Genomic DNA, 13,565 nt, shown 5'->3' on the forward strand with positions numbered 1-13,565 from the left:
TTTGCCATGTCAGGGAGCCAGGCATCTACTCTTTTCCCTTTAAGGGTATGACTAGAAGTTGTACAAGCCCCTTGTGCTCACACCTCTTTGGCCAGCAGTATGTCACATGGTTACACCTGGCTGCAAGGAAGCCTGGGATATGTAGTCTATGGGTAGAATGCCCGCTATTAATATGAGAATGGGTATTCAGGAGAGCTCACAACCTCCTCTATACCCACCCCCACCTTGGTTCACAAATCTTTTCAGACTAGGAATTGGAATCCCTTCCTAAAATCTGAAAATAGTATACCTCAAAGGGTGTGGCCACAAACAGGCCACATCATTGTCCTGTTTCTAGGTAGATGAAAACTTAGGAATTGTCTCCATCACTTTAATTACAGCAATTCAAAACTCCAAACAAAAGGCACGTATGTAGGAGCTGCTGAGAACGGCTCTCCCAAGCCATTTGGAATTAATGAAATAAACTCCGAGCATCCTGGCATGGACATAAGACTGCTGTACTGGGAAAGGAGGGCAGGCAGTGGTGACAGACTGGGACAAGCAGCACCCTTTTTTGTGTGTGGGGTGAAGAATGAAACTCCAGTTTCAGCTGCCCGTCTGCATGCGTCTTTACCTGGCTGTACTTAAGGCGGGACAGACATTATTCAGCAGGGGGAAATGAGCCTAACGCAAGTACCCTTGAGTGGTTTGATGTGCTTAAATTTATTAGGAGTTTCATTACCATAAAGAAAAAAAGCAAGGAGGCCAGACTTCAAGGTCAATTATCAGCATGAGCCTGGAAATAAGAAAAAGTGTCTGGATATTTGGACTTCAACTGTCAAATTCACAGGCAACAGTTGGCAAAACTATCCTCACCGGAGCCGCAGTTCCAGCTCTCTCCCATCTCCTCAGCCCTTGCTCCCAAATCTGAACACAAAGCTTTTACATTTATTTATTCTAAAAAAAATCAGACTTATCTTTGGACTTCACCTCTGTCTTATTCATACACTCAAGCTGCAATTCCTTACAGATGTTTGACATCATGCCCTGTGTTGAAAGACCCTTTACTAACCAGGCCCGGGCTCAGCTCTCTACTTGTTTCCTATCCCCTCACACTTGTGGCTTATTGTTGTACTGCTGACACTAGAAAAGCCTTGTTTTGCTCCCTTAACCAAGAGCTCCTTTCACAAAGATGTTAGTTACAAAATACTGAGTAAAGTCTTAAAGGAGTTTTTTTTTTAAACTGAAAAAGCAATTTCCTAGGACAGCCCTGCCTTTATAAAAATTTTTCCTGATTGTGAGACACAAGCTTCTTTTAGTAACTTGGAAAGTACAGAGAGGAATAAAGAAGAAAATAAACCTTTCCCAGAAGTCTACCACTCAGAGAAACCAATGAGCCCAGTTTGGGATCCCACTGATTCATGCTTTGTCAGGCCTCAATGCGGGACTTCCAGAACCTTCTCCTGACCTCCAGCCGAGAAGGCTCAATCCATCACATTTTGTATCCCAGGAGGATCTTGTTTTTTCCTTTCTGGTCACTGGCAACCTGTATGGCACAGGTTTACTTGGGTATCTGCTCCCTCTTCAGAATGGGAGGGAATTCCTTGGGGCACCAACTATGTCTCATCCCTTGGAATCCCAGGGATGAACATATCACAGGTGGTCTGTCTGTCCAAAAATGTTGACTATTTCCAGGTTCTCAAAGCTCAAAGGCCACTGTCAGGACTTCAGTAGTGTTTCAGGTCAGCTGAGCAGGTAGTGAAGCAGGCTGCTGTTAGTGCCAGAGGTTTAGGAAAAGTAGGCAATGAAATATTCTGGGCAGAAATGTGGTGACCAGGGAAACTTGGAGCCTCTGTCTAAGCCCCCCTCTTTACAGGTTGCTTTTCCCTTTCCATCAAGCATTGGAAAATCTACTGATCCAGACAGGCAGCCATGTGGCTTTGGTCTGAAGCCGCTGGTGGTCAGCTTTTGGAGTGAGAGGACTCTTAGAAGCTTCATCAGAGAAAGCCCCAAATAGGAGATTTCATGGTACCAATTTCATCACCTACAGTAGGAAAGCCAGTAACACAGGCTCTTACACCTGTGGCCACCCTTCCAGGACACTGAGCTTTTCAAATAAGAGTGAGACCAGGTCAGTACTTGGAAAGAAGCAGCCCTTGAAGGATTCTTCAAGGACGTAGGCTCGCCCTTCTGTCGGCAGATACCTCAAGCCTCAGAAATCCGATGCCTCAACTAGACATGGGTGTGCCAACTCCTGCTATTTCCACCAAGTCTCCAGGGAAGGCAGAAATGCCAGGCATCAGTGTATTAGTCTAACTTTTATTTCAGTAAATTTTCCTGTTCACATTATCCTAGAGTCCCTTTGAGCAACACAGTCTTCAGATCTCTCAGATATTGGGCCGATCCTATATTTTTTTTAGCAGTTAAAAATTTTTAGAAAATTCCACTCATGATTCAACTAGGTATATTTCAGCATGCTTATACAAAATAAAGACTTCTAAAGCTACATCTACTGGAAGATTAGAAAAAAACTTTTTATTATGGAAAGTTTCAAACATATAATAGAATAGCAGAAGGAACCTCCACATGTCAAGAGGCTTCAGAGATTATCAATCCATAAATTATTTATCTACACTCCACTGCCCCTACTTCCACACACAAACTAGGTCATTTTAAAGCAAAGCAGAAATATTCTATTATTTTATCCTTGAATAGTTCAGTGTGTTTCTCTAAAAGATAAAGCCTCTTTAAATAAAAATAACCACAATACCACGATCACTTCTAAAAGAAATGAACAATAAATCCTTCATATCAAATATTTAGTCATGCTCCCATTTGTCAAGATGTCTCATAATTGTTCCCGTATGGCTGGTTTGTGCAAATATGGAGCTGTGAGCCCATTTTGCTTTGACAGTAGTTGCAGGAGTTAGAGATGGGCTGAAAGACCAAGCCTGTGGGACACTTTGACAGCCCTAACTAGAAGAAAGCCATTAGGTGACCTTTCCAGCTAACAGTCAAGCAGGAAGGCTCCAAGTCTGCAAAACACATACACATTACAACTTTTTCCCTGAAGGTTATACCAGTGTTGAAATATTTTGAGAAAACACACACACATTCACATTTCGTGGTCTGGTACCACAATCAGTTTCTACTCTGGTTCAATTCTGTACATACTGCCAGCCAGCTAGTTGCATTCCTAAACTGACCCAGAGCACTGGCCTAACGCAATGGATGAAGGAAATGAGGGAACAGCATTAATCTCAGTTAAGTGTGAGGCCCGGTAACTGCATCACGCAGAGACCACAAGTTAAAGTGATTCAGGCTCTTGTCCCTTGAGCCAGAACAACGTTCAGGCTAAGTACGTCATTTTATCACATCCTCCAACAGGGAAAGGCCACAGTGAAGCAAATGTCCAAGACCATGAATATGGAAGAGGAAGCAGAAAACGAAGCTGGTTTTACCATGAGACACTGTACCCCCAAGAGGCTGCCAGAGAAGATACAGTAAATGAAAGGAAAATAATCTTTCAGTATGAATATCCCACACCTTGATAAGCCTCAAGAATTTTATCAAGATGGTTAAGTATCAAAGTGCTTGACAAACATAGATACCATATGATTATTTATGGCCAAGTGCTCCTTGAATGGTCTCCGGGCTGAAGACACACTGGGCAATAAGAAGAATCAGTCTCAAGAGTCATGAGCAGCTACCGTCAAGGGTACACAGCACATTGCAGCTGACCCAGCTGGGCCCAGGTATCGTTGGTCCCCATGCAAGAAAAAAGAAGAGGCTTCCAGGTAGGTTCCTTGGAACATGAAGGGCAGTCTCAAGGCTCAGCTAGGCAGGACGAGTGTGGCCAGAACGCTGCCCACCTCAGCTTGTGACCCAGGAGCTGGACACTCAGGAAGACCTTCTGAATATCAGACAGTGCCCAGGGCTTCTCCTTGAAATCCATGGCACTGAAACCTACCCGAGGTGGGGCTGCAGAAAGGCTGCCTGCGGACTAATCTGCTTAGAAGTCTTAGCATGTCTTGAGTCGAAATGTTTTAAACACTTCACCTCACTGTACCGCTTGGCCCTTTCTCAGGAAAACTGGGGACATTTTTCCAATAGAATCAGAAAACACTGGGACATAAGCAAGAACGAACACGAATTGAACTCTGCTTGGGATGCTCACACTGGAGCCAGGATTGCCAGCTGCTAGGTTGGAGCCTGAGCACAAAAAAGCCTGCTTTTTCCTGAGAGCAGCAGTTCTGTCTTCCATGCAGAGTAAGTTCAGAGGTGTCCCAGTTCCAGGAAGACATGTTCATGAGCGGCCAGAACATCACTACGCCAACCAAGGGTGGCCCGAGGCCTGCGCCAGCAGAGGGAGCGCTATCTTCCGAGAGCCCAGGGGCACGACTCCAGGAGGAAGCTTTGGGGCTCAAAGGGGATTGTTCTTCCTCTTCTTGGCTTTCTGTGGACTGGGAGGGTTACCTCTCAACAGACGGAACTCAGTCTGAGAGTTCTGAGCATTGCAAGATTTGGGGAAGTCTCCTACCGCAGAGGCGCCCCTCTGCCAAACCCCCAGGAGCTGACAGCAAGAGTGGAGGCCCTGCCCAGCAACTTGGGGTTCAGGGGAGCAGCTGGCGATGACTCCAGGGTTGCATATTATGGTGACCAGTTTGTACTCCCTCCATTGCTTGAACAGGCAGAGAGGACCTTCAGGAGTCCAAAGAGACTTTCCTTCCAGGACATTCGGAAGTTGCAGCAAACTTAAAAACACTGATGACCTACTGGCCACCTCTGCTGGGACCTCTGCTGGTGACTTGGGTTGAGCCTTCAACATGGATGAGGTGGGCTTGGGGACAGGGCCCTGGACCCTCGGCCTCACCTCAGTAAGAACAACTGTCTTCTGTTTCACTCTGCTTCTGTAGCAGGTTTACTTCTCAAGTTTTGTGGGAACAAAGGATGTGCGCATCCCTCGATGAGAGGAGTTGCTCAGAGGCAACCTTTCCTTGGTGCCCCGTTCCTGCCGGGGCAGGCCTCCCCAAGACCTGTGACCTCAGGTCTTCTGGGGAAGAAGAGGAAATGCAGCTTTCTTCGTCATGAGTTTGACAGCTGGGCTCACCTGTACTTTCTCCAGGCTGCGCTTGAACAGTGTTTGGTGACACTGAGGAGAGATGGGGCAGCCCTGCCTGGACACCCTCGCCGCTTACCTGAGGGACACGGACGTGATCCTCTCCACCTCAATTCTCCGCTTCAGCACTTCTTTCACGAGGCCTTTGTCTGGGCCCTGTGTGACCTTCTCTCGTCCAATTAAGTACAAGCACTTTGGAGTAAGAAGCAAGTCTCGCTTTACACCCTGGAAAGAGATGTGCTTTAAGAAGGTGGATAGGCACGTCAAAGCGACGACATTACCAGATGGAGGGGAGCTGCCTTATGTAACTAATTTTTTCTACCACTGGGTGTCACTCATTTATCATCTAAGTGGGACCCTTGAGAGCAAAAGGGGACGTTGTTAATGATAATTAGACTGGCACATATGAAATTGCTCATATTTGACTCTCTTACAAAAATGCTGAATTCATATGGAGCCACTAAGGTATCAATCAGGACTATAAGGGGCGAAGGGACAGCTTCAGACAAGCAGCACATACGGTGACCCTACCAGTAACCTGCTAGTATTTCTCAAACAGGAACCCCTCAACTGTCTGCATACATATTTTTTGCAAGTCCATGAAACAATGTTTTTTAAAATTGATAAATTTCCATTTCAATGATAATCCTTAAAAAATTGAATGTAAACATACTTTTGAATACGTGGCTTACCGACCACCTTATATCCAAACACTACTGAGAGACCTAAGCTTGCAGGTTTGCATTCAAATCTGCCACCAGAGCAGCTAGCACCATATTCAGTTTGTAGGAATGATCTGGTTTCAAGCAAAACAACACCATCCTTGTTAAATTAATAGTGTTACTTATTTCATTTTTTTTTCCTCGCCAAAAAGGAAAACAAACATAAAAAGCTCTTCATAGGTCTGTAGCTACTGTAGATTCGCTATGAAGGCCAGGTTCTTATCAGGCAAAGAAAGAAACTGTCTAAGGCAGAAAAATCAGCGGTTCCTCCAGAGGTAACTGGAAAGCCTTAATCATTCTCTCAGGGAAAATGGCTAAGAACACTTTGTGATCCTGCTTGATATTCGGAATCTTTTGACCTGATGACTCCATTCCTAAAAATTCATTCTAAAAGCAGCAGCAGACAAATGCACAAAGTCTGAAAGGATGCTCACTAGGTTGTTTTTTCTTTTTTTTTAATGATAAACAAAAGCCCACTATGAATGGATTGAGGAGAAATTGGTTAAAAATACAATGAAGCAGAGGCGGAGCCAAGATGGTGGCGTGAGTAGAGCAGCGGAAATCTCCCCAAACCATATATATTTTTGAAAATACAACAAATACAACTTTTCCTAAAGGAGAGACCAGAAGACACAGGACAACAGTCAGACTACATCCACACCTGTGAGAACCCAGTGCCTCGCAAAGGGGATTAATGATGACAAAAAAAAAAGTCTTGAAAACAGGAAAAAAAAAAAAAAATACAAGGAAGCATCCATTGAATGGAATACTATGCAGCTAAACAACATGATCTATATGGATGCACTATTAATATGGAAAGTTCTCCTGGACATATTTTAAGGAAAAAAACAAAAAAAGGGACATAAACTATCATGTAATGTAGATCTGATTTTTAAAAAACTATATACATGCATGTCTCTTTAAAAAAGTTCTAACATGCAAAATGTTAACAGTGATTGTTTCTGGGTATAGGTAGCTATTTTTTTGAGGGGCTCACCTGTATTTTCTCAATTTTTCTACAAAGAACACAGTCTGTTTTGGTAGTAAGAAAAGCAAAATTATGAGTTATTTTTTAAACTAAGGAATCTGGTGACTCTCAGAGGTGGGCGGCCAGCATGTACCTTGAACCTCCTGTCGTACTTCGTCACTGTGTCTGCAAAATCAATCTTCTCCCTCTTGCCCACAAACTGCTGGAGCTCTGGATGCTCGTCCATGCCAATGTAATCCCCAATGAAGTTCCTGTTAATACTGTTTCTCCTTCTCTCCTTCTTGTTCAGCAGGAGGTCAGAGGCTGCAATTCCCAAAAGGGCAGAGAAGGGAGAAGGGTCAGTCTCCCAGAAAAAAGGAGAGAAGGAGTGTGGAAACATAATGAGAAACTCTAAATGAATGCAAGATTTTTAACACATGACATTATATGCAAAGTAAAATGAACTTGTAACTTCACTGAAAGTTCAATTTTATTCTTGAGATTAATATGCTAGAAGCATGGAGCAAAAGGACTAAAGTACCTTCTTCTCTCATTTGGACATATTTCTTGCGGGCCACAAATTTCCTCCATGTTTTCTGGATCACTCGAGCGTACCCATCATACTTCCTCTCTCTCATTTCTTCTAGAAGAAATAGCTGTGAATGTACAGAAGACAAATGTGAGCCTGTTCAGTAGACTGAGCACCACTTTTTTTTGTTACTTCAGGGACACTCAGTCTAGTCAAGGACATATGGGGAAGCAGCTTCTCAGACTCATGAACAAATACGAAAAAAGGATTACTCTGTTGTTTATGGAGGGCTGTTGTTATGGGGGGCTGTATTTTTTTCTTTTAACAAAACATAATGGAAAATAGTTGGACCTGAGTATTCAGTTGGACCTTAATAATGGTCTCTGCCCTGCTTTGCACATGATCTCTATGAGACTCAAATGAGTGATTCAACATGTATCCATTTATTCCCCACCATGGCCCCAAGAGGACACTAGGAGGCTAGAGCCGGTGCATTGCTGGAGGCCGTGTTCTGTGCTGTTTACAGCCTCTTAATAGAATTTTCCAGCTTTTTGCAGGAGCAGAGCTTGTGTTGCCATGGAAAGAGGCTGCCCTACTTCCAGTTCCATGGAAGTATAGATTTCCTGCTTCACAGAATTCTCCAAGGAGTCTCTGGGACAGAGGATAATATGCACAGTGACTGGAGCTGGGCTTAGATGTGCTAGTCAAGAACTGGACTCACCAAACGGGGCTTGAAGCTGTTAAGGGCCCATAACTGGCAGGTGTTGAGACTCAGGCTATATTAATAATACTGAGGGTGAGGGGGATAAAGGGGCACAAAAATTCTCAATCATGATCTAAGTTGGTCATGGGGAGAATACAGGATGGAGAATATAGCCAGTAATTTTGTAAGTGCACTAGTGAGGGTGAGGATTTAATAATATGGGTAATTGTTGAACCACTATGTTGTATACTTAAAACCAATGTAAGACTATACTTGAATAAATAAGACTAATACTGCTTGTTGCACCCCACTCAAAGCAGCTCAGCAACAATGCAGATGAGAGCAAGGAGCTGTAGTAAGTGTGCACTGTAGTCCAGGAATCATTCTAGACACTTTACATGCATGATTTCATTCAGTCAGCCCCTCAACAGCGACATGAGCATATTATCTTTGTTTTCTCCATTTTACAGAGCAGAAAATTGGAACTAAGATTGGCTGGGGCTGAAAAATGAATCAAAGTCTTCCGGGCTCTGCCAGCCTCTTCCTCACTTTGACATACAAGCCTTTCTCTGTAAATCTATACGTGGTCAACTTGTAAAATGGTGGGAAACCACTCACCTAGGAAGTGGTTTACATGACTCCCTAGGAAAAAATAAATAAAACGAACCAACAAAAACCTAAAGTAGAAGTGATGAATAGTCATTGCAAAAATGTTCCAACAGTAAACAGGCGACTTGAAGGACAGCTGGGCTTGATTTGTTTGCTTATCTGAGTCTCAGTCAGGATCCACATCTATCCCTTCCTGTCACTCAACTTCTCCTTCTTGTAGCCCCAGCAATGCAAAACAACATCTCAAACTCAAAATAAGGGGCCACCTCATTCCGCAGTCAGGGCCATATACAACAGGTAGGAGGAGCTTATTTCTAAAAACAAAAGGGAATACACAGTTTCATTGGACAGAATGTCTACAATCTAAGCCTTGTGGCTGCCTGATGTAAGAATATTGGTTAACGCTTCTTATCTTGTGTGTGGAGTTTCTGAGTAAGCCTTGTTTTGTTTTTCCCAGAACTATTTTGGGAGTGTCACTGAACATACACTCATGACCCAGAAAGGAAAAGGCAACCAATTCCCAACTTCCTATAGACTATCAAAGGTTAGCTGGGTTTTAGGTTCTTTCCAAAAGGCACGGGAGTTAGAAATTGGGGAGGCTCAAGAAGAACAGGGAGGAACCCTGCCCCCTCCCACCATGTACACATGTAGCAAATAGGCAAAACCAAAGCCTCTGGTGCCTGATGTCTGATGTGGGTTCTTCAAGCAAATGGGTTATTTTGTATATTCAGCACATTACTATAGGAGTCAAAATCACGAGGTGGATTTTTAAAAACCAATCGTTGTAAAATTTGTAACATCAGGGGCTAGATGTGGATGGATGAGCAGTGAGGGAGGGGAGAGAGTAGTGGTGATGGTGGGTGTGTGCATGTGTGTAAAAAAATGGGGGCAAAAAGAGAGACAAGTAATGGTAATAAAGCATTTGGGAGGAAAACAAGGAAAAGAAAGACCAGAAATAAATCTTATTTTGGAAGTAGAACCCCACAGCTCAACTAAATCAGAAAAAAGAAGTATGAAAAATACCAAGGCTATTTTACCTGTATGTGAAAATTTAGCAAGTCAAAAAAGTAAGAACGGGTATAACACAACAGAGGAGCTCGGCACCGTGCTGATACATCACTCCCTCCCGTTTTAGAAAGAACAGGAACTGTTCTGTGGGTTGCTTAATGGTGTATGACACAACATTTTCATTTTATATTTGGAAATGCAATTGCTGTGAAGCTGCAAATAACTCCAAGTGGAAAATGCTACCACAGACTTTTCATACACGGGTCCTATCGCTGTGTGCCACTGATTTATTTAATACTTTTTATGGTTCACAAAGCCATTCAGCTCCAGCCCTGATCAGTTCTGGGTCTCAGGCTGGCCCACGCAGGCCAGCAGAACAGCAGCGGTGGGCCACTCCAGAGAAGAAAACTCCCTGCGAGACGGGGATTTGCCTCAAACAAGCGCTTCCCCATCACCCACACTGCAACTTCTCTCGTTATTCTCTTTGACCTGGTGACTAATCTTGCCAAGTTTAGCAGCGCCTCTTGAAATGGCATCTTGTGATCGTTAGAGGAACCTCAGGAGATGATGTTGACCCTTGGTTAGTTCCAGCGGTTTCTCTAACCGGAAAAGTAATGTCTTCATTCCACAGCCCCAGAGATCCCTGGTCGGACCTCAGGGCTCTGCGGTCCTGCTCCACCTGAGAACGTAACAGCCTGAGGACATCTGAGGCTCACAGGAACCACACCCTCCTCGGGAAAGACAAAGAGGTTCCTCTAGTTAATCTGTGGAGCTCTAAGAAGTTTGTGAATTGTAAAACTTATGTAAATACTCACGTTGTATAAACCCAGAGATTTCTCCTCCTACCCACTCATCTCCTCAAACTTTTTTTCCAGGCTCCCTGATGGCCTGGATACCGTCCTGGAAATTCTTCCCCCGGCTCTGCTCCACCCCGGGGCCGGGAGCCCGAGCCTGTGCGTTATGACCCGCTTGGTGTCTCCGGGTGAGGACGCAGGTTTACCCACGCCTCCTCTGTGGGACAGACAAGTGCCTCCGCTTAGAAACTATTGGACACTATTGGACACTATAAATAACATCTGGGCCCCTCCTAAGAGCGACTTTCTCTACAAGGCATACAAAACAGACAGGTGCCTCTGACCTCAAGGAGATGACCGTCTAGGCTGGGAGAGAGAAAGTGAGTGAGAAAAGAAACCGTTGTATGATGCCATCTTTTTATATACAAGCTGAGTGCTCTGAAGGCTATGAGGGAACAGGGGTGCGGGGAGTGACCCACACTCGGACTGGGGGCAACGGAAGCCCACCTGGAGATGACGTTTAAGGCACCAACTAAAGGGCGAGGAAAGAAGCTGTGTGTTGTGTGGAGGTGCCCCCAGAGAGGGGCTGCGGGGGTAGGCGGGGAGGGGCGGGCCGAGCACTCACGGACTCGGGGGCTTTGATGAACACTTTGCTCCTCCCGAGCTGGAACTGGTCGCTGTCCATGTTAACAGACTGCAGCAGGTGGAGGACACCTTGTCTCTCGTCTCCTCGCCAGGACGGCCAGGTGGCTTTGGTCAGAATGGCGTACCTGTGGGGACAAGTTGCGGAGAAAGGGCTCGGACTCAGCCTCCCGCGGGCACCTGGTACTGCGGGCGTCCTGGCTGTTCACTCTGTTCACAGGCTTAGGGACGGCTTCCAGGACTGCAGCAATCCACTGAGTCTGGGACGCCCGTCTCGGAGCTGCCTCCCCCTCCCTCCCGAACCAACCGTTTCCATGCTAACGCCCTGGTGAAAATCTGCTTTTCCTTTCTACCACTGTCTAAAAATAGCATTGCTGAAGGTCAGCAATGACACTCTTCATGCAAAATCAAACAGTATTTGCCCTGATTTCCTCAGAGCACTGAATAGTTGACTCAGTTGTAGAAAGCTCCCTATAGCAGCTGTTATTATTACTATGTGACCACTTTCATCACTGGAATTCTGTGCATCTTGAGTCATGAGGCCCCAGGGATCTGGTCCCTGGCTATTCTCGGCTTTTCTCCAACTACTTCCCCTCTGGCGCCCCATGTTCCAGCAGGATGACCTCTTCTTCATGCACACTGAACCTGCTCCCTCCTCAGAGCCTGTGCCCATGCTGTTCCTTCTACCTGACATGCTGTTCTCCAAACTCCTCATGTGGCTGGCTCCTACCTAGGGGGACCCCCTGCAGACAGGCCTTTGTTCCATATAAGCAGAAGTTGCCCCCTGGCTATTTTCTCTCATAAAAACAGTATTCTGCCTTCAGAGCATTTATCACCACTTATAACCTGTGGGTCAGCCATCCCAATCTCAGGGCATAAGGAACAGCAACAGCCCAAAGGAAAAACTACTTTCTTAAAAGTAGTGGATTTCAAAAACAGTAATAAAGCTCTTTCATCTGCTACCTCTTTGTTACATAAAATTTGAATTAGAAAAAGTCCCTTATATTCGGCTCCGGTATCATGTACCAGGAAGACATAATTATTTCTGATGAAAATGCTAAATATGACTTCCTTCTGTCTTAAAGGAAATTAAATAGATATAGAAGATACAGTGGTACTCCACTGAAAACTTAAAGTCATGTAATGTTAGAAAGACACTGAATTTCATCCTTTAAAAAAACAAATAACACAGAACAATTTAAAGTATAGGTCCTGCCAAATACACTTCAGTGGAAATATAAAAGTCAGTCTAAATTTATACATGGACTGTACAAAAGCTTTGAGGTTAAATACTTCAAGCTTGTTTTCTTAAGTAGGTTAAATATTTACTGAACCTGTCTTCAACCTATTAATTTGTTCAAGTCAAGTTAAACCTCAGCTCTTCACATGTCACAATTATGAATTCCTGAATGTACGTGTTACATGAAACAGACCAAATATTTGTGGCTACTGATTTATTCTGCAATGAATCATGGTAAAAAGAATTGTTACAACCTAACTAAAAAGGCAAATAACTCAATTAAAAAATGGCAAAGGATCTGAACAGGCATTTTTCTAATGGCTACATTCATTTGAGACAGTCCTCAACATCATTTCCCAACATGGGAATGTAAATTAAAACCACAATGAGGTACCATTTCATACCCACGAGGATGGCTAAGAATAAAAGCCAGATAATAACCTAGGTTGACAAGGATGCAGATAAATGGGAACCCTCAAACACTGCTGGTGGGGAAGCAAGATGGAACAGCCACTTTGGAAAACAATCCAGCAGTTCATCAGAAAGGTTACCATCAGACCCAGCAATTCCATTTTCAGGAATGCACCTAAGAGAAATAAAAACATATGTCCATATGCAAAATTGCATATGTGAATGTTGATAGCAGCACTATTTGTTATTCTGAACAGCCAAAATGTGGCAATAACTGAAGCTTATCAACTGATGAGTGAACAAGTAATAAAATGTGTTAGCTAGGAATATTGTAGTTTACTCCGTTGCACTGCAATGGAATACTATTCAGGAATGAGTAGGTGAAGTGCACGTACATGCAACACATGGATGGCCCTTGAAAACATAATCCTACATGGAAGAACTGGGGATTGACGACTAGGGAAGTGGGATTTCTTTTCAGATGAAGAGAAGAGTCACCAAAATTAATGGTGGTGATGGGTGCACAATTCTATGAAAATACTAAAGACCAATGAATCGTATACTTTAAATGCATGAATTGTGTGGTCCATGCATTACATCTCAATATATCTGCTTTAAAGAGTCCAGAGTCACCAGTCATTACCTCTGTAGGAATTTCTGGAAGATGCGCCGATAGGCATAACCAGCTCTTCTCACCCGAATATTTTCTTTCAGACCCAAGTATTCTACTTGGTGCTTTACCCTAGAAAGGAGGAAACACAGCCGGGACATTACTGGATGATTTTCAACCCACTCTTCTACCCACAAACCCCCAAAGCCGCAATTCCAAGCTGCAGGGATAC

The 13,565-nt window shown here is 44.1% G+C and overlaps 1 protein-coding gene across 4 annotated transcripts in view; it reads right to left on the reverse strand.

The window, feature by feature from the left end:
• MYO1E (myosin IE) overlaps positions 1-13,565 on the reverse strand; it is a 200,610-nt gene that overhangs the window by 29,088 nt on the left and 157,957 nt on the right. For all 4 annotated transcript variants that reach the window (XM_037004271.2, XM_073211921.1, XM_073211920.1 and 1 more), the window contains 5 exons: positions 13,367-13,465; positions 11,056-11,200; positions 7,329-7,443; positions 6,942-7,111; positions 5,178-5,323 (listed from right to left, as the gene is read on the reverse strand). In XM_037004271.2, coding sequence (XP_036860166.1) covers positions 5,178-5,323; positions 6,942-7,111; positions 7,329-7,443; positions 11,056-11,200; positions 13,367-13,465 — 675 coding nt within the window. The remainder of the gene's footprint in view (positions 1-5,177; positions 5,324-6,941; positions 7,112-7,328; positions 7,444-11,055; positions 11,201-13,366; positions 13,466-13,565) is intronic.

The sequence above is a fragment of the Manis javanica genome, chromosome 8 (assembly GCF_040802235.1).
Source record: "Manis javanica isolate MJ-LG chromosome 8, MJ_LKY, whole genome shotgun sequence".
Taxonomy (NCBI): domain Eukaryota; kingdom Metazoa; phylum Chordata; class Mammalia; order Pholidota; family Manidae; genus Manis; species Manis javanica.